This window comes from Dreissena polymorpha, chromosome 7, assembly GCF_020536995.1.
Source record: "Dreissena polymorpha isolate Duluth1 chromosome 7, UMN_Dpol_1.0, whole genome shotgun sequence".
NCBI lineage: Eukaryota > Metazoa > Mollusca > Bivalvia > Myida > Dreissenidae > Dreissena > Dreissena polymorpha.
In genome coordinates, this window is record NC_068361.1 from 55,016,392 (window position 1) to 55,043,497 (window position 27,106).

The window sequence follows — 27,106 nt, forward strand, 5'->3', positions numbered from 1 at the left end:
ACTTACATGGATGGGTACAGGTGTACTTACATGGATGGGTACAGGTGTACTTACATGGATTGGTACATGTGTACTTACATGGATGGGTACAGGTGTACTTACATGGATGGGAACATGTGTACTTACATGGAGTGACTTACATGGATGGATACAGGTGTAGCTACATAGATGAGTACAGGTCAACTTACATAGATGGGTACAGGTGCACTTAAATGAATGAGAAGATGACACAAGTGCAGGTGTACTTACATGGATGGGTACATGTGTACTTACATGGATGGGTACAGATGTACTTACATTAATGGGAAGATGACACAAGTTCAGGTGTACTTACATGGATGGGTACAGGTGTACTCACAAGGATTGGTACAGGTGTACTTACATGGATGGGTACAGGTGTATTTACATAAATGGGTACAGGTGTACTTACATGGATGGGTACAGGTGTACTTACATGGATGGGTACAGGTGTACTTACATGGATGGGTACAGGTGTACTTACATGGATGGGAAGATGACCAGATGCTTTTCATGGTCCTCAACTTGATTACTGTACTTGCTGGAAAAATACAACACATTTATACCAATGGCTTTCAGCATTCAAAATGTAAGAACTTAATATTTTATGGAGATTGTGTGTGATTTTGGTTATATTAACAGGCACCGATGATAAGTCTAAAGTGAAACCAATAGTAAAGAAGAAGCAAGTGATGACAAAAATATTTTATTTTTAATGCCAACATTTTGCTCTTTGGTTATTTTGCCCTATTCAGTAAATTATATCATCCACAAAGCAATCCAACTGAAATATAAAATATTCTGCATTACTTAGATACTTAGATTATTTAAGGGGCTATACAACATAAGTGAATTATCCAAAAAAACACAGTTGTTCACTAGGACAGAAATCCAATTTCAAATATATTTTTACATTATAAAAAATTATATTTGATGCAATTTGTAAGAAATAATAAATATAAATAAATGAGAACTTAAGTTTTTAGGTCAATATGTATTTATTTTTCAACCATTCAACTTAAACACATTTTTAGATTTTGTCAAAAGTCCAATGCCCAAAATGATGAACATTTCTGCCAATCACTACATGGGATGTCTACAATAGGGAATGAATTACAAGGGGTAACAACTTACTCCTCATGATGTTCTATGCCAAGTACACCTTTGTTCTTAACAATATGGTACTCTTCAGGAATAAGTGTGTCAGGAAGCTGCAAAATCTGTAAAAAAAACACAAAAATAACAACAATATATGGAGCTTTGTTCTTTTAAAACTGGACCTAATGCATGTGTCAGTGCGTAAAGTTTTGTCCCAGATAAGCCTGTGCATAAAAAGGGACAACACTTTGGCTTTTATGGATTTTTTTGTTTGAGAAAGTCTCTTCTCACCAAAAATCAGGTCTAGGTGGAAAGTGTCGTCCCTGATAACCCTGTGTGGACTGAAGAGGCGATTCTTGAAAGACACTTTACATACATGCATTTAACCCACTTTTCCCAGAGTCATGCTTCATACACACTGAGACCCAGTCTGGGGAATAACAAGAGGGCAAAAGACCCAAAATGGCTCACCTGAGACCACAAAGGACTATACTTTTCTGTTCACAAGGTTTCAAAAAAAGATAAGGAAAACTGAAATCACAAAAATGCAAAAACGATATAATTATGTTTACATAGGAGCTGTGGAACAAGCGGGAAAAAATGAAAATTCTCATCCAGATAGATGATAACATATATAAAGACAAAGGTTACTTATATACAGGAACTTTTCATGAAAATCTGTGTAACCCACCTTGGGCTGACGCTCTACCACCTCCTTCCTGACAACACTCTTGTCAATGTTGTCTGGCCTCTCTGGCTTCTTATCTGGCTTAGGAACATCATACAGGAATGAGATGTCCCTGGAAAGAAAACATAGATGTCATAACCATTGAGCCTTGTTCTGCGAAAACTGGACTTAATGCATGTGCATAAATTGTCGTCCCAGATTAGCCTGTGAAGTCAGAACAGGCTTATCAGAGATGACACTTTCGGCTTGTGTGGACTTTTTTGTTTATAGGAAGTCTCTTGTAAACAAAAATGTTCCATAAAAGCAAAAAGTGCATGAAGCCCCATTTTCTCAGAGGGATGCTCATTTGATCACAATTAAAGAATTACATCTCATGTTAATAGTAAGCATTGATGTTTTATCAAGACAAGCATGGTTTTACCTTTAGAGCATATCCTTAACATAAATCTAAACTAAGTAAGAATGGCATGTGGTTAAAGGCTTACTTTCCAGCACCACAAGTGCATGTTGTATTGTCTGTAAGATGTTTGAATCTCTCTCTGCGCTGGGTATTCCACACATTTGCTGGAGGAGGACGGCTCTTGGCCTGAATTCAGTTATAACAACAAGCAAACTGTAAGGTATGAATTGAGTCATAACAACAAGTTAACTGTATGGTACAAACAAAGGAATTTTCAAATTTGGATGTCAATTAATTGGTTTTTAAAACATTTGCAAAAGAATAAAAAGTTTGCTCAAAGATAAAGATGTGATAGCAGCAAAGACATCCTATACAACTTCAAATCTTTGCATTTTTTTTCACAGATCAAACTAGGTTCTTTTTTTTCTGATGAACATTTTCAGTGAAAGCCAAGGAAAAAAGAGGATTCTCCTGACAGCTGATATTATGTTTAACAATTTAAAACTAATTGTAACAGGTTTGTTTTGGAAATGCATCCTTATTTTGGTATTAAACTTAGGCAGACAAAAGCTGTGCAGCAGTATTGTTACTAAATATAAAACCTAAACTAAGAACCCACCACAGACGTGTTGAGACTCCTGTACTTTGAAAGGGGACCCAGTGTATCTGGTGCCGAAGGGGGCTGAGTGAGAGCAAACAGTACGTCTTCAGGCAGGAAATCGCTCTGAAGGGATGTTGGAAGAGGCTTAGATTTGTCTACAGCCATGTCACTGGTCCTTAACTCTGGCAGCTTGTCTGAAAAACATAGCAGAATAATTAAACACAGATATTACAATGTCGTTAGTTAATTCATTTTATGACATTTTTTTAGTAATACACAAGTCCCTTTCAATGTTATCTTATAACGTTATTCTGCAACCTGCTGGGAATGTTAAACAAGCATACATTTCAACATAAGTACAGTTGAGGAGATACATTCCTACAATATTTTGGCTACCATTCAGAGAACGTTATTGTCACAGTAATATTTGTCTGGCATTTTTCTTAAGCATTTGAACGATTTTGTTCAATGTTCACCATTTAACAGGATTTAGAATGTTTCTTTTTAGCTGCAAATTAAACTTAGTACCGTAATTACTCTATGTTTTCGGACACTTAAAAATAATTTTAAAAAATCGTGTCTGAAAACTTAGATACAAAAAATATTCCCAAAATACAGGTGTCCGAAAACTTAAAGTCGAAAATTGAAGTGTCCGAAAATAGCGTCAATTGTATCAACGACTACACGCACTTGTAAAATACCATGCCGTATAGTATAAATTACATTTATATATGTTTGCACTGCATTTTAAATAATTTTAAATGCTTAATCTATTTGACAGAAAGTTACTACAAGGTTGTACTTTGACCAACGAGTTCAAAGATGAGCATGTGATGTAAGGATACTCCCTAGTATGAACCTGTAATTAACGCAATAAAAAAAGCAAACTATGAATTTTTTGTTTGTTCATTTCCGACCTTCCATTATTCGTAAAACTTGCAATAGGGTGCATCACACATTGAAGCGTTTAGTATTTGTCACAGTTATTTTACTGAGAAGGGGTAGTACCATTGCTGTAGATAATTTAACTGTTAATTGGCACTACCCCTGGTAATTGTCATAACGCTTATGCTATCGGGCGAGACCATTGTTTAATACCTGTCTACAAGGTTATTTACCCAATAACACAAATGTAATGGTCCGTTGCCCTCAGGCATGCACCTGCCATGTTTTATGATGTTAATCTGGTTGTAAAACCCCATGATCGAAGTGTCATTAGATATCGAAAACAGGACAGAAATTTGGTAAAATAGCGCTGTAAAATATACTGTCCGAAAACTTACAGACATTAATTATGGACGAAAACTCGTTTGTCCGAAAATTAAGAGTCACGAAAAATATTTATTTTCGATAAACAAAGGGGTGTCCGAAAACTTAGAGTGTCCAAAACATAGAGTAATTACGGTAAAACATGATTATCAGGAAAAAACTATTGTCAACTTTTTTCTGGAAATTGCTTTAAAATATTAATTAAACCATTTGGTTTGATTGTTTACTTAACTAAATGTTGTAATGCATGTGATTGTTCATATACCGGTATCAACAAATATTGGGCAACCATTCTGAAGTGGGAGGCAAGAAGATGGAAAATGAAACATGCCTTCTGGGCAAGAGGAAGTCAAATCCATAAGTTAACCACTGGGTATGCCTACATATTTTTTAATTTCAAACTATAACAAATGTGTACGAACTATACAAACCCATCTCTCCCTTTGGAGAAGGAGGTTTAGGTGGAGGGACAGGGGCCCTTATAATTGCTGCCATGACTCTTGGAATAGTCTATGATCTGAAATAGAAGAAGGAATGACTTGCAATCAGATGACATTGATAACTATTGATTTCAGAACTGAAACTTGTTTAAATGTTTCTTCCATGTAATCATATCCCATTTAAAAGAACTGTCCACATGTAAACAATAGCCCAGAAACTTAATGTATTTACTAATGTTATAAACAAAAATTATGATGATTAAAAAAATACATGAACAGATGTAATTTTGTATCAAGGTTACACTTTTCTCTTGGTTTTGGCAGCTCCGTAGAAAAAAACTTAGTAGTAAGTGGTAAAATACAAGCTAACCGGGTAGAGTGCCAACTTGTGTTCCAGTATAGTTGATGGTTTGAGTAATGCACATTGTGCATTTTTCCTCCACAATTTACTTTAACAGTAAAAAGTACAAGGCTTGATCTCTAAAGTTTGCCTATAATGTTAACAGGGAGTAAAGTGGATGGAGTTAAGAACCAGCAGTCCAGTTAATGAGTTAGCTCAGTAGTCAGTTGCTAATGACTAAAGTGCCATGCTAATGTTCAGGTTGTCATTAGTGGACTGCACAAATCACACTTTGCCTATCTATCTATCTATATATACTGCCAAGCGCCCTTCAGAGCATTATAGGCAGAGGGACATTATCGAGTCCGTTTCCTGGGAAGAATCAGTACAAGGTGTCTATGGAGGAGATAACGAGAACGCTATCCGAGTGGGGAGCGAACCCACGAACTCCCGATCGCTAGGCAGACACCTCATCCACTACACCAACGCGATCATAATAATATTAATATTATTCAAATAACATATGTAATTCAAAAGACACACTTGCATTAAAACATAAATGATATTAAGGATTTTTTACATATATATTCAAAGAACCTTTCACTTTGTTTCAGAAGTAAATTTTGACAGGTGCCCGTTTACTTCAAAATATTCATTAGAAAATATTCAAACATGAGACCATGTAAGAAATTGTTAAGCAAGTGTCAATTCATAATTTATCATAAATTTACCATTCATATCAGAATCAACTTACAATAATTATTCCCTTTTCAATTGAAATTTAAGTTTTACATATTTTAGGCGGCCATATTGCTTGTACTCGGTCGCCAAGGAAATAACATACCTAAAAGACAAAAGCTATCCGTACACAATTGACTGCGTTTTTCCTCAGTTCAACAAACTAGTCGATTATGTAGTTTATTTCGCTACACAGTCTATATTTACAAAAACATGGAACCACGTGTAGAGCTGTCAAAAGAAATTATATTACTTTTAAATCGACTCCCAACTCTAAAATACAACAGAAACGAAAATAAGGTTGTTTTAAAATACGAACAATATAGTATATTTATTTGTGCATGTATTGGTGGTATGCTGTGTAGTGTCAACAAGGCAATTCATCTTTGTCATTTTATTTCGCGATATTAACTGATTTTTTTTAGAATTTAGGATAATTTTGAGAATTGCTTATCCAGTGCTCATTTTGAACATCGAATGCTGACGCCAACCAAAACTGCTGATTTACTTCCCATAATTATTTGGTAAAAGAGTCTTTAAAACGTACTCTTTCTCAGGGACCTGTAGGAAAATTCTCTTGGCTGGTGTTAATCAATTTATTTCTCGTATTTATGAAATTGCTATTGTTAAGAACGTAAGACCATGGTTATGTGCATGAATTATTCGGCCCCAATGACTGTTTTATACTCTGCCAAGTCCTTTTTATGTAAATATATGGGGTAAACATTCGGCTGGCCTGCAAGTGCAGTGGTTGGAACACACACTTCTCACCTAGGTGACCCTGGTTTAATCCATGTTCGTGGAAGCATGTGAGTTCGGTTGATTTTCACCATGCCACACAGTTGGGGATTCCTCCAGTTCATCTGGCTTCTTCCTCACAGCACAAGACGACAACTAAATAGCTGGAAATTGCGGCTATATTTTAACAATTATCTTAACTTGATAAACTCAAACTGCACATAAAAAAGAGTAAACACCTCTTTTTTATTAATTTTTAAAAATAAACTCAATAGGAGTAATAAGATAATATAATTGACAAGATGTCAGTGTTTTTTTTACAGCCATATAAGTTCATCCTTAGTAACTATAATACTGAAAACACTTCTATTTTAAATTTTGAAGCATTTTTTAGCAAAAAAACAACAACACTAATTTCCCAATTTTAGTAAAAACGCCACAAATATTTGTCTTTTTCTACCAAATCAACATATTGGGTACTAATTAACATACAGTTGTTCCGTAAATGATACACACCAAAATCTGTGATTGCTTTAAGCAGAAGTTGTTTCCTTTCTGAGAAACCTTTATTAATTATCAAATAAAGCTATTGTCTATTACCCATATACAGTAGAAACCCTCTAAACCGGATCCTCTCTATATCGGAATCCTCTTTTAACCAGACAAATTGTTCGGCCCCATTTTTTTCCCTATAAAACCATGCGTAAAATATCTCCTCAAGACCGTAATCCCCTCAATTCCGAATACCGGTCATTCTTTGGATCAGAATTGGGTCATTCCATACGTAATTGTACCTCTCTAAACCGGTATGGACAGGTTTATTGCACCTGAGTCAAACACTTGTGAATAGCGGATTAAAGACGCGCAAAATTAATAAATGTGGTCGAAAATTTTGCAAACTGTAAAAATCGCAAACCAATTTAAAGAGACTTGGCCTGTGATGTACATATCGATCAATAGAAGTGATAATACTGATTAAGATTACTGAGAACAAACAATAGTGTCATTTAGGCTTTAATGTGTTTTGTCTTTGACGTTGGAAGCCGTGCTAAATCTTAATAAGTTTAATGCTATTTTATTTTAAATTGTTTATTACAATTGCTAATTTAGTGTCATATAAAATGGTGATTTGCAGAGTTCTTGAAGCAGTTGAATTTAGACATGCATTTAGATTTTTAAATTGGAAATTAAAATAACTACGTCTTAAATGTCCGAACATCCTTCTAACAAAGGCGCTTGGAATAGACAAACACAAACTGATCAAAGAATCGAAGATGTTGCCTAAACCTACACTCAAGATGCTGTCAGAGAAATATGGGATAGGAAAGTCGACGATCGGGATATCGTGCGAAAAAATGTCTGTGTACATGTCTCATTGGTTGTTCTTATGTGTTACAATATGAATGGATGCTATATATAAATAAACTATTACTATTTGCTGAAAGTGTGTATTTTTTCCACATAAGGCTATGTAATAGACCTTCTGAAAGTAGAAAAGTCCATTTCCCCTCTAAACTGAAATCCTCTCAAATCCGGAATTTCGTTCGGTCCCGGAGGCGTCCGGTTTAGAGGAATTCCACTGTACATGCCTATTCACACAAATGTGAAGTCCAGTAATTTTTAACATTCATCTGCAAGGTTGTATGACAATTATCAGGTTGTAAAACACATGTGTTATGTGTCAGGATTTATGCAAATAGATTGATTGCTGATAAAAATGCAACTTTCCGAAAGTTAAGAGTGATTAATTATTTCGGAAAACCTGGGTATTATCCAATAATTGGAGTTATAAAAAATAATTATTTTGGCTAATACTCAATACATAACTGAATTGACTGTTAGAAATCTTTTAATTTTGAAACTCAATATTGTTCAAATAAACATTTTCTTGTATTGCATGTGCAATGCTGCCGTTTGTTACAGAAGTCACATGTGATGCCATGCTGCAACCAGCAAACGGCTTTCTGACAAATTAAGCGAGCAGCCTCCATTAAAAATTCTCATAAAACATGACTCTTAGTCTATAAATATTTTTCTAATAATTTATTGAGGATGCATGCAAACTTACTTCCAATATCACAGCACACTTTAATAAGTAATTGGTGTAATAATAACAAATGATTGGGAATTAATCAATTATACCAATGTTCACAATATTTACAATTTTATACTTAAGTAAAATAATTCCATAAAAAAACTGATACAACAGACACAACACGAAAAAGCTTAAGCAATTTTAATTTGTGTGTAGTTTAAGCATATAATTAAAAATGAATTTTATGGATGTTTCAAGTTTTAAAACTTCAGTTTAATAGTTAACCCTTTACCACTTAGATACGTATTTTGACACATTTTTAGTCCCTTAGAAAGTAACATTTAATTAAATACCTTTCTTACTATATTCAAGTTTTAAAGGCTTCATGTTGAAGTTCAACCCTAAGTTACTAATGAGCAGCAAACAGCATAAAACCTGAACAGACTGCGAGTCATTTGCAGGCTGTTCTGGTTTTATGCTGTTTGCACATAGCCATTTCCACTTTGGCTCTGAGTGGGAAAGGGTTAAACTTTAAAAAACACATTTTCAGACATGCTTCATTTCTAGATACCAAATTCCGATAAAAACAGGATAGTGATCTGCAGACTTTAGGACTGACTGACTTTCCTAACAATATAATCATTGCATTATGATACAGTGCTTTTTGGCATCCTCAGAAGATTACGAATTAAAACACTGGTTTTATTGTTTCAGGTTCAATGCTGTCTTTCCGGTCATGAGATGCCATGCAAATTGGACATAATTAATAGTTATGTTAATGGAAAGAAGTTTCAGAAACTTCAAGAGAGGGATGACCAACTGTTTGAAAAATATAAGCCACATCTGGAACCCAGCACAAAGAAACACCATGAGTAAATTGTTTATTCTTTGTAGTCTATATTGTGTCACTTGTTATTATCTTGTGTTTTTTGTTTGATAGTTTTTTTATTCTCATTATATTATACATTTTACTTTAAGCTTAAATAATAAATTTTGTTTAATATAATTTTATTTTTGACAAATAATTGTAGTATTAAACAAATAATTATAATATTAGCAGGTACATTTCCTAATGGATGTGTGAGTTCACAAACACTTACCAGATAATTTTTCATCATGTAATTATAAATCTATAACTAATAGTTATATTAAATGTTTTTCATACATCATACATGTATAAGCTTTTAAAATGTAAGCAGTTATTTTACAAACAAGACATAAACTGGCTTGAACAACAAACAAGACATAAACTGGCTTGAACAATTTTGTTTCGGTAAAGACCCTTTTTAAGAGGATTAAGTTATAATGGTTGAACTGTTTTATTGCAGCCAGTACCATATTCTATAAAAAATATGGAATTCAGTGTCATATTATAAGGTGGTGTTTTATCATGTTTGAAATTCTTGTTAAAGGGTGTTTTTTATTGGTATTATTGGTACTATGGTCCTTCTAAATTTCATCTTACAAGCCCAGTGATCTTGACCTCTGACCTGTTGACCTCAGAATCGATAGACGTCTTTCTTTCCTTCCATGTCACAATCATACCAGTTTGCATATTTGTACTACAAAGCCTTATCTACATGCACGTATTGTGTGAAGAGGAATGTTCCAAAGGCTGACTATGCAAGCCACAATCCCCCTTTCTTAATAGTACAGGTGTTAAAATGTTCAGTTGACTTCAGATACCTCAAACTGTCAAACTCTTGTCTTCAGTTTGGGTAATATCTGATGGCTCAGAGTTCTCTTTCCTGTCCTGACCATTTTGATCCATTGGGACTTAAAATCAGGCTGGTCTAAGTATACTTTTTTAACTGTCTGGAAATAACAAAGAATGATTAAAAAAGAATATTGAAAATATAAACTTGGAAACCTTTAACAATATATTTTCAGGCACCAGTTATTTTGCAAGCTCACTTTTCGTCATGTGAACAAGACAGTCACCCACGTTGATAGACATGTGAATGGCAAGAAATACACGCGAGCTTTGGCAAGATGTATGTACATATGTATACAGTAAAACCTGTGGTAAGCAGCCAGTGAAGGGACATACCCAAACTGGCTACATACGACAGGTTTGCTGCTTAGCACAATTTAAGGAAGTTGAGGGTCAGCTGAGCAAAATTAAAAGGTTTCCAATCCTGTTTTATTCTTAATGTCTTTACCCTTGAAATACGGTATTCACTGTCACAGTCTAAAAAAAACGACAATTTACCACGGGATCTGTAGTTCAAGATTTGTTCACATGGAAAACACTTTGCCTTTCCAGGACATTCGATCTTCTGTATTGATTCAGAAGTGGTATTGCTTTCTGATTTTTATCCTCTGTTGTTTCTAACCATTCCCACTAATACTTATGTTTGAATCACCGAGATTTTGTGAGATTACTTCGTTCTCGACACTAGGTCTGAGGTGCAATAAATCAGTCTTTGTATGGAGAGCATGTAATTGGGTCATGCGACCGTAATACACATGTCAAATTTTGTTGTTTGGACAAAGAAGACTGGCTGCTGGCTGCATACGAGAGAATAGTGCTTAACACAGACTTTTAAAGAGCAGAAATGAACGAGTGGACCTGAACTGGCCACATACGGCAGGTTGGCCGCTTAGCTCATGTGGCCGCGCCCTCAGGTTCGACTGTATATGCTTACATACTGATCTAGGTCAGGGCTATGTAAATATTTAAGTGAATTATTTGTCCAGGTACAAAGTATTTGCCAAAACCTACTAGTTTTAAATTTACTGTTTGTGGTCATTTAATTTTTGTAAATAAATTGTAGATAAATTAGAATTTCACTTTTAGTTAGCTTTTCCAGGAATTTCTTTTTTCCCTTACTTATTAGCTCAAATGAGGACAACGTGATCATGGTAAGCTTTTGTAATCACCTTTCATCCATCGTTTGTTGTCTGACTTCAACATTTACTCTGTGAACTCTCTTGGAAACCACATTTATTGTCTAATCTTAATAAAACTTGTTCAAAACATTTGTCCCAGTGTTATATTGCCTGAGCTTAAAACTGATTCATATAGGGTCAAAAATTAGGTAACAAAATAAAATATTATAGCAAATACTTATGAACACTACGGAACACTACTCTTTTTTGCCAATCATCATGTAAGTTGCATTTATTAAAGGGACCATTTTACATTTTGGTAAATTGACAAAATTAAAATTATTAGTTTCAGATTCGCAAATTTTTGTTGTATTTGTAGTTATGATATTTGTGAGGAAACAGTAATACTGAACATTTACCATGCTCTAAATTATCCAATATATGTATCTTTTGATGATTTCAAAACCTGAAAATGATAAAGCGTTGCAACGCGAAACAATTAAATAATTTGGAGCTTTCTGTTGTTTTTGTTGTATTTTGTTACACTACGAGGATTGCTTATATTAAGTATAAAATACATCATTCATTGTTTTATCACAGATGGCCGAGTGGTCTACGCGATAGACTTTTACTCTAGGGTCAGTGGTTTGAGCCCAGTTGAGGTTGTTGTTTTTTTCTTTAATTTTATTCATGTTTTTTTTACTGGAGCTTTTTAGATCCAATTTGACATTTATCAATATAAAGCATTTAATGACAAACTTCAATACATGCAAAAATCTGTGAAAATGCCGCTTTAAAAAAGAAATGCAGGAAAGGAGTTATAAGACACTAATTTCAAATCATGTTAGTTTAATTTATTGATAATGTAATCAGGGGAGGAATGTCAGAGGAATGGCACTGAGTTCAAACCACCGCGGGGCCGTAGGAAGGTTCAGGACCGGGATCTTGGCAAGGGGAAGAACTCCGTGAAAGATGCAGATGACGAGGGTGACATGAGTGAAACAGACAGCCTCAGTGACCTGCATCCTGGTGGGTTGGATCTGGGAATATTTAGAAATTAAATGAGCCTCACTCTGGGAAAACAGGCATTTATGCGTGCGGACTGCACAGGCTAATCTGGGACGACACTGGCATTAAGACTGCACAGGCTAATCTGGGACGACACTGGCATTAAGACTGTTTTTCCTAGAGCAAGGTTCATATAGAAAATTTCTTTGCCTGGAACATGAATGTTAACAATTGTTTCTTTGAAAGAAAGTTGAGGTAAACCAACTAACTTAACAATTAAAAACTTTAGGTATGACACTGCAATTTACTAAACTTATTACATTAAGGTTTACAATTTGAGTTTTCACTGTTGCTGCTCTACTGATTTAATGCACTGTATTTATTGATTATTGGATTGTAAATGCTTTTATATTACTGGAAAATCATGATTATTCCAGGGCTATTTATTTCAGTTGATTTAGTAGGTGGACTGATCCACTTATTTATTTCAGTTGATTTAGTAGGTGGACTGATCCACTTATTTATTTCAGTTGATTTAGTAGGTGGACTGATCCACTTATTTATTTCAGTTGATTTAGTAGGTGAACTGATCCACTTGTTTATTTCAGTTGATTTAGTAGGTGAACTGATCCACTTGTTTATTTCAGTTGATTTAGTAGGTGAACTGATCCACTTGTTATTTCAGTTGATTATGTAGGTGGACTGATCCACTTATTTATTTCAGTTGATTTAGTAGGTGGACTGATCCACTTATTTCTTTAAGTTGATTTAGTAGGTGAACTGATCCACTTGTTTATTTCAGTTGATTTAGTAGGTGAACTGATCCACTTATTTATTTCAGTTGATTTAGTAGGTGAACTGATCCACTTGTTTATTTCAGTTGATTTAGTAGGTGAACTGATCCACTTATTTATTTCAGTTGATTTAGTAGGTGAACTGATCCACTTGTTTATTTCAGTTGATTTAGTAGGTGAACTGATCCACTTATTTATTTCAGTTGATTTAGTAGGTGGACTGATCCACTTATTTATTTCAGTTGATTTAGTAGGTGGACTGATCCACTTATTTATAATTCTGATAAACAGTTATTTTAAATTATATTTAAAAAACAAATTACATTAGACCCAATTAACATTATTATCCAACATAATCCATACACATTTCATGTGTTTCATTTGAAATCAACTTCTCTACTGACTGAGAGTGCATTACATTGTGTATTAGGCTGACACATGACCCCTCATGTAGAAACTCATGCAGTAAAGCTGTATTGGTACTGATAACTTAAACATTTACATTTAGGTAGATAAGTAAGGATAAGCTCAAATTGTGAACATCCTTCATGCCCAGTGGGAGTATTGGGTTTTCAGGGATGATGAATTTTATTAACCTAAATGCGTGGTTTGAAAGCAATAAATGACAATTTGTTTCACAGTGATAAACACCTGATTGAAAAAATTTATATGCTTTTTTAAGAGAGGAAAAAACTTATTTATTTGTGGTATGGTGTTTGTCATATCAATGGAATAGTTAATTAGCATGGGCTTAACAGGTTCCATTTTCTATAGTGGCTACGCTATAGTAATATACTGCCTACGCATCTTATGAACAATTATCGACTAAACAACACATACTCCTTTTTTTTACAAAGATCATAAATCCACAAATTTATGTGTGCATGAAATTGTCATTTTTCATAAACCAGGAAATTTCATGGCGGACGTAAACACATTATATTTCAGTATCATGTTAATCCTCAGAAAGTCGAGGTCATAGATATATAGGTCTTCATACATAACAGGTTTGTTGTTTATACGGTTGTGATGGTAAGATCCCAGTTTCATCAAAATAAGACCCAGTCAAAGAGCAGTTAAAATGTAACAATGGTGTATGTGTTTATGATATTTTCTTTGCCAGCGGGACAACCAACTGATGATGAGGAGGATGAAGATGAAGAAGATGAGGATGAAGAAGATGAGGATGAAGAAGATAAGGATGAAGAAGATGATGAAAACAAGGCCGTAGACAGCTCATTAGAGGATTCAGACTTTGAGTTTGAAGACTTAGGAAACACAGAAGAAAACAGTTTAAAAATGAAAGCAGATAACTCACAGACTGATGGAAAGAACACTAATACAAACTTGCAAGAGAATGATTCAGTGACAAATAGTGGACCAAAACGAGTGAAGGTAAAACTGTTACTTGACAATGTCAAACCAATGTGGAAAACATATTTAAAATATAACAAAACAATATTCAAGCAAATGTTAACAAATAAAGTATTATTTATGTTGTAATTCTGTATCATTATTAGATATTCTATTCATCCAAATGCCCCATATATTCTACTCACTTTGATATCAGTGTCCCTGTAGTGCTCCAGTTACTTAAGATTAACTCCATGTCACTGTTTCTACATCAGGTATTCAATAGAAACTGTGCACCTGTGTTCGGGTCATTTTTTAAGTCACCGACCAAGTTCCATAACTCATGCCTGCAATTTAGCAGAATTATGCCTCTTTTTGTTTTAAAAAATCTGGTTAATGTTTGCATGCAACTGCTCGATATCTCTATATTTAAAACAGATTGGTATTGAAGTTGAACCTTATATTTTTTACATGATCTTTAATGATAATACTTTTTTTCAAATAAGTGTCTAATGATTAAAGTATCTCAATGTTTTTTCAATTTCATCTAAAAAAAAAGAGTATATGACTATAATTTATGTGTTTTTGTTCTTATAATTTGAATTATTGTAAAGGATTATATTAGGTTAGTTTTTCCCAAACAGTACTTTTTGTGCGAAAAAAATCCCAATGGAAAAATTGTTTTTTTCTAAAATGGCAAAGAAAAAGCTTGGTTTGCTTATCAGTAACTTTAATTTTTCATTTATTAACCTTGATGAAACTTTGGAGCCATGAGTTAAGTCAAGGTCAGTGCTGTTGAAAACCGATTTGATATTATTCTCCATTACTGTAGTTAGGCTAGATATATTTTCATAAAATTGTGTAGATCTAGCTTGGGATTGCATTTGGGGCCAGTCAGATCACGGTCACAATTACTAAAATTACAAAACAGTTTCAATTCACGTCCTTAAGTTGCACAGTAGATTTTGGGTTGAAATCTTGTGTGTAGGTGGCTTATATACTGACTTTGCCTGGGAGTGCACAGGTACTTATATAATCTCATTGGTAAAACGTTTGAAATCTAGTTTTATTACATAGTCATGTGGTTTGCTACTTTTCACGAGGTGACATGGTGAGCTTATGTGACCGTGTGATGTCCGGCGTCCGTATGTGCGTGCGTGCATCCGTCAACAATTTGTTTGTGTAGCAGTAGAGGTCACAGTTTTCATCCAATCTTTATGAAATTAGGTAAGAATGTTTATATTGATAAAATCTGGGTTGGGATTGTATTTGGGTCATCTGGGGTCAAAAACTAGGTCACTAGGTCAAAAACTAGGTCAAATAATAGAAAAACCTTGTGTAGACAATACGGGTCGCAGTTTTCATCCAATCTTTATGAAATTTGGTCAGAATGTTTATCTAGATGAATTCTGGGTTGGGATTGTATTTGGGTCATCTGGGGTCAAAAACTAGGTCACTAGGTCAAAAACTAGGTCAAATAATAGAAAAACCTTGTGTAGACAGTAGAGGTCACAGTTTTCATCCAATCTTTATGAAGTTTGGTCAGAATGTTTATCTTGATGAAATCTGGGTTGGGATTGTATTTGGGTCATCTGGGGTAAAAAACTAGGTCACAAGGTCAAAAACTAGGTCAAATAATAGAAAAACCTTGTGTAGACAGTAGAGGTCACAGTTTTCATCCAATCTTTATGAAATTTGGTCAGAATGTTTATCTTGATGAAATCTGGGTTGGGATTGTATTTGGGTCATCTGAGGTAAAAAACTAGGTCACTAGGTCAAATAATAGACAAAACTGTCAACAATTTGTTTGTGTAGACAGTAGAGGTCACAGTTTTCATCCAATCTTAATGAAATTTGGTCAGAATGTTTATCTTGATGAAATCTGGGTTGGGATTGTATTTAGGTCATCTGGGGTCAAAAAGTAGGTCACTTGGTCAAATAATAGAAAAACCTTGTGTAGACAAAAGAGGTCACAGTTTTCATCCAATCTTTATAAAATTTGGTCAGAATGTTTATCTTGATGAAATCTGGGTTGGGATTGTATTTGGATAGTCAGGTGAGCGATTCAGGGCTATCATGGCCCTCTTGTTCAATTTAAGTTTGCATTACTATAAGTCTGAAACTACTACAGGTATGCAATTATGTCTTTAATGCCACTGTTTCAGGTTTATTATCCCCACGCTTTTTAGCTCACCTGAGCACAACATGCTCATGGTGAGTTTTTGTGATCGCTTTTTGTCTGTAGTGCGTCGTCAACATTTTGTCTTGTGAACATTCTAGAGGCCACATTTATTGTCTGATCTTCATGTAATTTGGTCATAACATTTGTTCCATTGATACCTCGACTGAGTTCGAAACTGGGTCATGCTGGGTCAAAAACTAGGTCACTAGGTCAAAAAAAAGAAAAACCTTGTGAACACTGTAGAAGTCACATTTGATGCCCAATCTTCATGTAACTTTGTCAAAATGTGTGTCTAAATGATATGTTGGTTGAGTTCAAAAATGGTTCCGGTCCGTTGAAAAACATGGCCGCCAGGGGGAGAGCAGTATTCCTTATATGGCTATAGAGAAACCTTGTGAACACTCTAGAAGTCACAATTTTTGCCCAATCATCATGAAATGTGGTCAAAACTTTGGTTTCATTAATATCTCGGACAAGTTTGAAAATGGTCCAGATTGGTGAAAAAACATGGCCGCCAGGGGCGGGGCAGTTTTCCTTATATGGCTATAGTAAAACCTTGTTAACACTCAAGAGGCCACATTTATTGTCCAATCTTCATGAAATTTGGCTGGAAGATTGGTCTCAATGATATCTTAGATGAGTTCGAAAATGGTTACGTTTGCTTGAAAAACATGGCCACCAGGGGGCGGGGCATTTTTAACCAGGTTTTCCGAAGGAAAAAACTGGTTATTAGATTGGCGAATGCGGGCGGGCTGGCTGGCTGGCTGGCGGGCGGGCGGAACAAGCTTGTCCGGGCCATAACTATGTCGTTCATTGTCAGATTTTAAAATCATTTTGCACATTTGTTCACCATCATTGGACGGTGTGTCGCGCGAAATAATTACGTCGATATCTCCAAGGTCAAGGTCACACTTTGAGTTCAAAGGTCAAAAATGGCCATAAATGTGCTTGTCCTGGCCATAACTATGTCATTCTTTGTGAGATTTTAAAATCATTTGGCACATTTGTTCACCATCATGGGACAGTGTGTTGCACGAAAGAATCACGTCAATATCTCCAATGTCAAGGTCGCCACGACTAAAAATAGATTTTTTTAAAAACAAACTTACAAAGGGGGTTAATTTTGTTTGTTCATTTCAAAAGTTCAGTTTGAGTTTTCTCCCTTTATCAGATTTTTTTTTCACAATGAAAACCTGGTTTTGTGACAATTTTGTCCCTTGTTCCTAATATATCTATATATCATGCTTTAGTAAAACCTTGTTAACACGCTAGAGGCCACATTTATTGTCCGTCATCATGAAACTTGGTCAGATGATTTATCCCAATGATATCTTGGATGAGTTCGAAAATAGTTCCGGTTAGTGGAAAAACATGGCCGCCAAGGGGGCGTGGCATTTTTCCTTATATAGCTATAGTTAAACCTTGTTAACACTCTAGAAAACATATTCATTGTACGATCATCATGAAACTTTGTCTGAAGATTTGTCCCATTTATATTTTGGACAAGTTCCAAAGTGGTTCCAGTTGCTTGAAAAACATGGCCACCAGTGGGCGGAGCATTTTTACTTATATGTACTGATGAATCTTCATGAAACTTTGTCAGTTTATTTGTTTAAATGATATCTTGGATGTGTATGAAAAAGGTTCTGGTCTGTTGAAAAACGTGGCTGCCAGGGTGTTCACTAGTCATGAAAGTTGGTAAGAACATATTGTTCTAATGACATCTTGGGCTGCACAGAACAGGTCAGTTCCTTTGAATCTCAGGTGAGCGACTTTGGGCCTTTCAGGCTCTCTTGTTGAAAAGCGTGGGGATATTATGGTTATCTCCTCCGTCTGTCTGTCCGACCTTCCTGGCGACTATCTCCTCCTACACTATAAGCACTAGAACCTTGAAACTTACACACATGGTAGCTATGAGCATATGTGCGACCCTGCACTATTTGGAATTTTTAACTGACCCCTGGGTCAAAAGTTATGGGGGTTGGGGTGAGGCCGGGTCAGGGATTTTCACTTATTTTTATGCCCTGGTATAGTGCATTGGCCTTAACTTTTGCAATATTGAAGATAGCAACTTGACATTTATTTGACATGCATGTGTATCTCATGGAGCTGCACATTTTGAATCCAAGGGAAGTAATAAGCTTTAAAGAGAGGTAAGTAATGAACCTGCCAACTGATAATTCTTTTTAAAATAAATCAAAGCAGCGCAGGAGGGGGCATTGTGTTTCTTACAAATACATCTCTTGTTTTATGATATTTTACATTAACTTCTTAATTTCTACACCAATTCACTTCCAATTGATACTGAACATCTCTTATGACAATATGGTCAATCTCAACTATGCATGGCCCTATTACCAACCCTGGGGTGCCCCCTGGTTCAAACATGTGGAGTGGGGATACGCGTCGGCTTCTGCGGCGCCATTTCTAGTAGACTTATGTGCTAGATACATTTCTGACCAGATAAAGTAATCGGTCTGTATTGATACTTTTTTCTTTGGAAAATTAAGTAAAATTAAAAAAATGTATTATTTTCTGGCTGAATTACATATTGCTGGTGTATTTGAATTTATAAAACTGATCAAATATACCTTTGAATTTAAGATTGTTAATACTTAACGTTTATGTCAACATCAATTGTTAGATTTGTGTAAGTTCAATGCATACAACAATAAGGTTTAACTAGTTTGCCAAGTTATGAAAATATGGTCAAAAGCAGATTGAGCTTGACATTGTCAGGTGTGTTTCCACATTGGTTTGACATTGTCAGGTGTGTTTCCACATTGGTTTGACATTGTCATGTGTGTTTCCACACCGGTTTGACATTGTCATGTGTGTTTCTACATTGTTTTGATATTGTCAGATATATGTCTACATTGAGCTTGACATTGTCATGTATGTTTCCACATTGGCTTTACATTGTCAGGTGTGTTTCTACATTTGTTTGACATTGTCATGTGTGTTTCCACATTGGATTGATATTGTCACATGTGTTTCCACATTGGTTTGACATTGTCAGTTCTGTTTTCAGATTGGTTTGACATTGTCATGTGAGTTTCCAAAATGGTTTGACATTGTCATGTGTGTTTGCACATTGGTTTGACATTGTCATGTGTGTTTCCACATTGGATTGACATTGTCATGTTTGTTAACACATTGGTTTGACATCGGCAGATCTGTTTCCTCATTTGCTTGAAATTGGCAGGTGTGCTTTCACATTGGTTTTACACTGTCATCTGAGTTTCTACATTGGTTTGACATTGTCATGTGTGTTTCTACATTAGTTTGACATTGTCAGGTGTGTTTGTACATTGGTTTGACATTGTCAGGTGTGTTTCTACATTAGTTTGACATTGTCAGGTGTGTTTCTACATTGGTTCTACATTGTCATGTGAGTTTCCACATTGGTTTTAAATTGTCTGGTGTGTTTCCACATTGGATTTACACTGTCATTTGAGTTTCCACATTAGTTTAACATTGCCAGGTGTGTTTCCACATTAGTTTGACATTGTCAGGTGTGTTTGTAGATTAGTTTGACATTGTCATGTGTGTTTGCACATTGGTTTGGCATTGTCATGTGTGTTTCCACATTGGATTGACATTGTCATGTTTGTTAACACATTGGTTTGACATCGGCAGATCTGTTTCCTCATTAGCTTGAAATTGGCAGGTGTGCTTTCACATTGGTTTTACACTGTCATCTGAGTTTCTACATTGGTTTGACATTGTCAGGTGTGTTTCTACATTAGTTTGACATTTTAGGTGTGTTTGTACATTGGTTTGACATTGTCAGGTGTGTTTCTACATTAGTTTGACATTGTCAGGTGTGTTTCTACATTGGTTCTACATTGTCATGTGAGTTTCCACATTGGTTTTAAATTGTCAGGTGTGTTTCCACATTGGATTTACACTGTCATTTGAGTTTCCACATTAGTTTGACATTGTCAGGTGTGTTTCCACATTAGTTTGACATTGTCAGGTGTGTTTGTACATTAGTTTGACATCGTCATGTGTGTTTCCACATTGGTTTGACATTGTCAGGTGAGTTTCCACATAAGTTTGAAATTGTCAGGTTTGTTTGTACATTAGTTTGATATCGTCATGTGTGTTTCCATATTGGTTTGACATTGTCAGGTGAATTTCCACATTAGTTTGACATTGTCAGGTGTGTGTGTGTACATTGGTTTGACATTGTCAGATGTGTTTCCACATTGGTTTGACATTGTCAAGTGAGTTTCCACATTGGTTTTACATTGTCAGGTGTGTTTCCACATTGGTTTGAAATTGTCAGATGTGTTTCCACATTGGTTTGACATTTTCAGATGTGTTTCCACATTGCTTTGACATTGTCAGATGTGTTTCCACATTGGTTTGACATTTTCATGTGTGTTTCCACATTGGTTTGACATTGTCATGTGTGTTTCCACATTGGTTTTACATTGTCAGATGTGTTTCCACATTGGTTTTACATTGTCAGATGTGTTTCCACATTAATTTGACATTGTCAGATGTGTTTCCACATTGGTTTTACATTGTCATGTGAGTTTCCAAATAGGTTTTATATTGTCATGTGAGTTTCCAAATAGGTTTGACATTGTCCAATGTGTTTCACATTGGTTTGAGAATGTCATGTGTGTTTCCACATTGGTTTGAGATTGTCATGTGGGTTTCCACATTGGTTTGACATTGTCATGTGAGTTTTCAAATTGGTTGGAGATTGCCCTGTGTGTTTGAATGTTGGTAAGACATTGTCAGGTGTGTTTTCACATTGGTTTTACATTGCCTTGTTTGTTACCACATTAATTTGAAATCGTCAATGTGAGTTTCCGAATTGGTTTGAAATTGTCATGCGAGTTTCCGAATTTGTTTGACATTGCCATGTGTGTTTGCACATTAGTTTGACATTGTCATGTGTGTTTCCACATTGGTTTGACATTGTCATGTTTGTTTCCACATTGGTTTGACATTGGCAGGTCTGTTTCCTCATTGGCTTCACATAAGCAGTATGTTTCAACATTGGTTTTACATTGTCAGGTGTGTTTCCACATTGATTTGACATTGTCAGTTGTGTTTCCACATTGGTTTGACAGAGGCAGGTGTGTTTCCAAATTGGTTTAACATTGTCATGTGAGTTTCTACATTGATTTGACATTGCCATGTGTGTTGCCACATTGGTTTTCCATTTTCAGGCAGGTTTCCACATTGGTTTGACATTGTCATGTGTGTTTCCACATTGGTATTACATTGTCATGTTAGTTTCCATATTGGTTTGACATTGTCGGGTGTGTTTCTACATTGGTTTGACATTGTCATGTGTGTTTCCACATTGGTTTTACATTGTCATGTGAGTTTCCACATTGGTTTGACATTTGCAGGTGTGTTTCTACATTAGTTTGACATTGACATGTGTTTCTACATTTGTTTGACATTTGCAGGTGTGTTTCTACATTGATTTGACATTGTCATGTGTGTTTACACATTGGTTTGACATTTGCAGGTGTGTTTCTACATTGGTTTGACATTGGCAGCTGAGTTTCCACATTGATTTAACATTGTCAGGTGTGTTTCCACATTGGTTTGACATTGTCATGTGTGTTTCCACATTGGTTTGACATTGACAGGTGAGTTTCCACATTAGTTTGACATTGTCAGATGTGTTTCCACATTGGTTTGACATTGTCAAATGTGTTTCCTTATGGGTTTGCAATTGTCTTGTGTGTTTCCACACTGGTTTGACATTGTCATGTGAATTTCCACATTGATTTGACATTGACAGGTGTGTTTCCACATTGGTTTGACATTATCAGATGTGTTTCCACATTGGTTTGACATTGTCAGATGTGTTTCCTCATTGGTTTGCCATTGTCTTGTGTGTTTTCACATTGGTTTGACATTGGCATGTGTGTTTCCACATTGATTTGACATTGGAAGATTTGTTTCCTCATTGGCTTGACATAAGCAGTATGTTATAACATTGGTTTGGCATTGTCATGTTTGTTTCCACATTGGTTTGACATTGGAAGGTCTGTTTCATAATTGGCTTGACATAAGCAGTATTTATCAATATTGTTTTTACATTGTCAGGTGTGTTTCCACATTGATTTGACATTGTCATGTGTGTTTCCACAATGGGATGACATTGACAGGTGTGTTTCCACATGGGTTTTACATTGCCAGGTGTGTTTCTACATTGGTTTGACATTGACATGTGTGTTTCTACATTGGTTTTACATTGGCAGGTTTGTTTTCACATTGGTTTTACATTGACAGGTGTGTTTACACATTGGGTTGACATTGTCATGTGAGTTTCCACATTGATTTTACACTGTTAAGCGAGTTTCCACATTGGTTTTACATTGCCATGTAAGTTTCCACATTGGTTTTACATTGTCATGTGTGTTTCCACATTGGTTTTACATTGTCATGTGTGTTTCCACATTGGTTTGACATTGTCAGGTGTGTCTACATTGGTTTGACATTTTAATGTGTGTTTCCACATTAGTTTGACATTGGCAGGTGTGTTTCCACATTGATTTGACATTGTCATGTGAGTTTCCACATTGGTTTTACATTTTCAGGTGTGTTTCTGCATTGGTTTGACATTGTCATGTGTGTTTCTACATAAGTTTGACATTGTCATGTGAGTTTCCAAATAACTTTGACATTGTCAGGTGTGTTTCCACATTGGTTTGACATTGGCAGGTGTGTTTCCACATTGGTTTTACATTGCCAGGTGTGTTTTAACATTGGTTTGACATTGTCATGTGTGTTTCCACATTGACTTGACATTGGCAGGTGTGTTTCCACATTGGTTTTACATTGCCAGGTGTGTTTCTACATTGGTTTGACATTGACATGTGTGTTGCCATATTGGCTTGACTTTGGCAGGTTTGTTTCCACATTGATTTTACATTGTCATGTGCGTTTCCACATTGGTTTGACATTGGCAGGTGTGTTTCCAAATGGGTTTGACATTGGCAGGTGTGTTTCCACATTGGTTTTACATTGGCAGGTGTGTTTCCAAATCGGTTTGACATTGGCAGGTGTGTTTCCACATTGGTTTTACATTGTTAGGTGTGTTTCTACATTGGTTTTACATTGTCATGTGTGTTTTCACATTGGTTTTACATTGACAGGTGTGTTTCCACATTGGGTTGACATTGTCATGTGAGTTTCCACATTGGTTTTACACTGTCAGGCGAGTTTCCACATTGGTTTTACATTGTCATGTGAGTTTCCACATTGGTTTGACATTGTCATGTGTGTTTCCACATTGGTTTTACATTGTCATGTGTGTTTCCACATTGGTTTGACATTGTCAGGTGTGTCTACATCAGTTTGACATTGTCATGTGTGTTTCCACATTAGTTTGACATTGGCAGGTGTGTTTCCACATTGATTTGACATTGTCATGTGAGTTTCCACATTGGTTTTACATTTTCAGGTGTGTTTCTGCATTGGTTTGACATTGTCATGTGTGTTTCTACATAAGTTTGACATTGTCATGTGAGTTTCCAAATAACTTTGACATTGTCAGGTGTGTTTCCACATTGGTTTGACATTGGCAGGTGTGTTTCCACATTGGTTTTACATTGCCAGGTGTGTTTTAACATTGGTTTGACATTGTCATGTGTGTTTCCACATTGACTTGACATTGGCAGGTGTGTTTCCACATTGATTTTACTTGTCATGTGTGTTTCAACATTGGTTTGACATTGTGACAATTTGTCAGGTGTGTTTCCACATTGGTATGACATGGCAGGTGTGTTTCCACATTGGTTTTACATTGACAGGTGTGTTTCCACATTGGTTTGACATTGTCATGTGAGTTTCCACATTGGTTTTACATTGTCAGATGAGTTTCCACATTGGTTTTACATTTTCAGGTGAGTTTCCACATTGGTTTGACATTGTCATGTGTGTTTCCACATTGGTTTTACATCGTCATGTTTGTTTCCACATTGGTTTTACATTGTCATGTGTGTTTCCTCATTGGTTTGACATTGTCAGGTGTGTCTACATTGGTTTGACATTGTCATGTTGGTTTTCACATTAGTTTGACATTGGCAGGTGTGTTTCCACATTGATTTGACATTGTCATGTGAGTTTCCACATTGGTTTTACTTTTTCAGGTGTGTTTGTACATTGGTTTGACATTGTCATGTGTGTTTCCACATTAGTTTGACATTGTCAGGTGTGTTTCCACATTGATTTGACATTGTCATGTGCGTTTCCACATTGGTTTTAAATTGTCAGGTGGGTTTTTACATTGGTTTGACATTGTCATGTGTGTTTCCACATTCATTTGACATTGGCAGGTGTGTTTCCACATTGATTTGACATTGTCATGTGAGTTTCAACATTGGTTTTACATTGTCAGGTGTGTTTCTACATTGGTTTGACATTGGCATGTGTGTTTCTACATTAGTTTGACATTGTCATGTGAGTTTCCAAATTGATTTGGCATTGTCAGGTGTTTCCACATTGGTTTGACATTGTCAGGTGTGTTTCCACATTGAATTGACATTGTCATGTGTGTTTCCACATTGGTTTCACATTGGCAGGTGTTTTTCTACATTGGTTTGACAATGTAATGTGAGTTTCCGCATTGTTTTTACATTGGCATGTGAGTTTCGACATTGGTTTTACATTGTCGGGTGTGTTTCTACATTGGCATTGTCATGTGTGTTTCCACATTGGTTTGACATTGGAATGTCTGTTTCCTCATTGGCTTGACATAAGTAGTATGTTTCAACATTGGTTTTACATTGTCAGGTGTGTTTTCACATTGATTTGACATTGTCATGTGTGTTTCCACATTGATTTGACATTGTCAGGTGTGTTTCCAAATTGGTTTGACAATGTCATTTGTGGTAACATATTGGTTTTAAAAATTAAATAATCATGTGAGTTTCCAAATTGGTATGACATTGGCAGGTGTGTTTCCACATTGGTTTGACATTGTCATGTTAGTTTCTACATTGGTTTGACGTTGGCAGGTGTGTTTCCACATTGTTTTGATATTGTAATGTGTTTTTCAACATTGGATTGACATTGGCATGTATGTATCCACATTTGTTCAACATTTTCATGTGTGTTTTTACATTGGTTTGACATTGTCAGGTTTATTTTCACATTGGTTTGGCATTGTCATGTATGTATCCACATTGATTGGACATTGTCACATGTGTCCACATGGGTTTGATATTGTCACGTTTCCACATTGGTTTGACATTGTCACATGTATATACATTGGTTTGACATTGTCACATGTATCCACATTGATTTGCCATTGTCGTGTGTGTTTCCTAATTGGTTAAACATTTTCATGTGTGATTCAACATTGGTTTGACATAAGGTGTGTTTCCGTAATGGTTTGATATTGTCACATGTTTCAACATTGGTTTCACATTGTCACATGTATCCACATGTGTGTTTCCACATTGGTTTCACATTTTAATGTGTGTTTCCACAATGGTTTGACATCCTCATGTGTGTTTCTAGATTGGTTTGTCATTGTCTTGTGAGTTTCCGCATTGGTTTGACATTGTAATGTGAATGTCAACATTGGTTGACGTTGTCATGTAAATCCACATTGGTAGACATTGTCACGTGTGTTTCCACATTGGTTGACATTGTCACTGTGTGTTTCCACATTGGTTGACATTGTCACATTTGCTTATTTTAACTTTTTTACTGTTTCAGAAAGGTGACAACAAGAAAAACAAGTGGCACAAGAGACAGAAAAAAGCTTGAATGGACATAATCATACAAGAACCTGATTCAAGTGCGTCAGGGATAGTACAGAATATGCTGACGACCATCATGCTTCAGTGATATAACTGAGTATGCCTAAGGCATTAATGCATCAGTCAATTTTAACTTGGTTAATATTGTTAAGTATAAAGTTAAAAGTAACATGCAAGGTGTCCCAAGACAAAGGAACCATTTAGATTTGAATAGGATTGCACTTTAATGAAATTCAAAATTTAAGTAAATGAAATTGACCTGGTTTTATGTTCAGGTTATTGTTAACATTCTCTGTCTTAGTTTTCCGTAAAAAAAGTCAATTATAGGCATGATATATTTCACATTTAAAAAAAATGCACAAAAGCATATACTTGCATGTTGTAAATGTATTTATTTTGCTATAATTAACAACAAATGCTACATGAATAATTTTATAAAACTGCAATAAGACACACAGTAAACAGTTGTACTATATACAATGTTAATGACCTCCTTGTAGAGGAACATAAAACGTATGCCTTATGAGATTGGTCCTTACAACACATCAACAAAATGTATGCTGTACTCAATCAAAATATAAAAATAAGGCAGTTTAAATGCCATCATAATGTGGATTTAATTTCAAATAGTAAGACGTAAATGTACATACGGAAGAGAAATTGAGTTACTTTTTGCGCTTAGCAAGTATTTAAATATTGTATTTTTTGTCATCAATCGCTTTCTATGACAATTGATATACTACACACTGTCACTGTTTTAAAGGTTGGTTATAAACTGGGTTCATTAATTTAATGTGTTACTTGTATTTACAGCAACCGTTTG

At 35.4% G+C, this 27,106-nt stretch overlaps 3 protein-coding genes across 12 annotated transcripts in view; 2 read left to right on the plus strand and 1 right to left on the minus strand.

Moving 5' to 3' along the window:
• Window positions 1–5,695, minus strand: part of LOC127838317 (axonemal dynein light chain domain-containing protein 1-like) — a 46,346-nt gene extending 40,651 nt beyond the window's left edge. For 6 of the 9 annotated variants that reach the window (XM_052365992.1, XM_052365990.1, XM_052365991.1 and 3 more), the window contains exons 1-7: window positions 5,609–5,695; window positions 4,497–4,591; window positions 2,824–2,999; window positions 2,290–2,390; window positions 1,808–1,916; window positions 1,153–1,238; window positions 503–559 (exon numbers count right to left, since the gene is read on the minus strand). In XM_052365992.1, the coding sequence (XP_052221952.1) occupies window positions 503–559; window positions 1,153–1,238; window positions 1,808–1,916; window positions 2,290–2,390; window positions 2,824–2,999; window positions 4,497–4,569 (602 nt within the window). In that variant the 5' untranslated portion in view covers window positions 4,570–4,591; window positions 5,609–5,695. Of the gene's footprint in view, window positions 1–502; window positions 560–1,152; window positions 1,239–1,807; window positions 1,917–2,289; window positions 2,391–2,823; window positions 3,000–4,496; window positions 4,592–4,884; window positions 5,311–5,608 lie in introns of those variants that run through there. The other 3 variants (XM_052365986.1, XM_052365987.1, XM_052365985.1) reach the window with 3 other exon arrangements.
• Window positions 1–16,181, plus strand: part of LOC127838321 (zinc finger and BTB domain-containing protein 41-like) — a 138,960-nt gene extending 122,779 nt beyond the window's left edge. The window contains exon 6 of the transcript XR_008029771.1: window positions 16,018–16,181. The gene's annotated coding sequence lies outside the window, so the exon portion shown is untranslated. The remainder of the gene's footprint in view (window positions 1–16,017) is intronic.
• Window positions 5,747–27,071, plus strand: LOC127838330 (surfeit locus protein 2-like). Of its 2 annotated transcripts, XM_052366029.1 has the most exons (6): window positions 5,747–5,892; window positions 9,080–9,237; window positions 10,256–10,359; window positions 12,071–12,226; window positions 14,123–14,394; window positions 26,240–27,071. In XM_052366029.1, the coding sequence occupies exons 1-6, from the start codon at window positions 5,806–5,808 to the stop codon at window positions 26,288–26,290; spliced, it is 828 nt and encodes a 275-aa protein (XP_052221989.1). In that variant the 5' UTR covers window positions 5,747–5,805; the 3' UTR covers window positions 26,291–27,071. The 2 variants fall into 2 exon arrangements, with proteins under 2 accessions (XP_052221989.1, XP_052221990.1); XM_052366030.1 differs by lacking the exons at window positions 5,747–5,892; window positions 10,256–10,359 and having other exon boundaries at window positions 9,118–9,237.
• The last annotated feature ends 35 nt before the right edge of the window (window positions 27,072–27,106 follow it).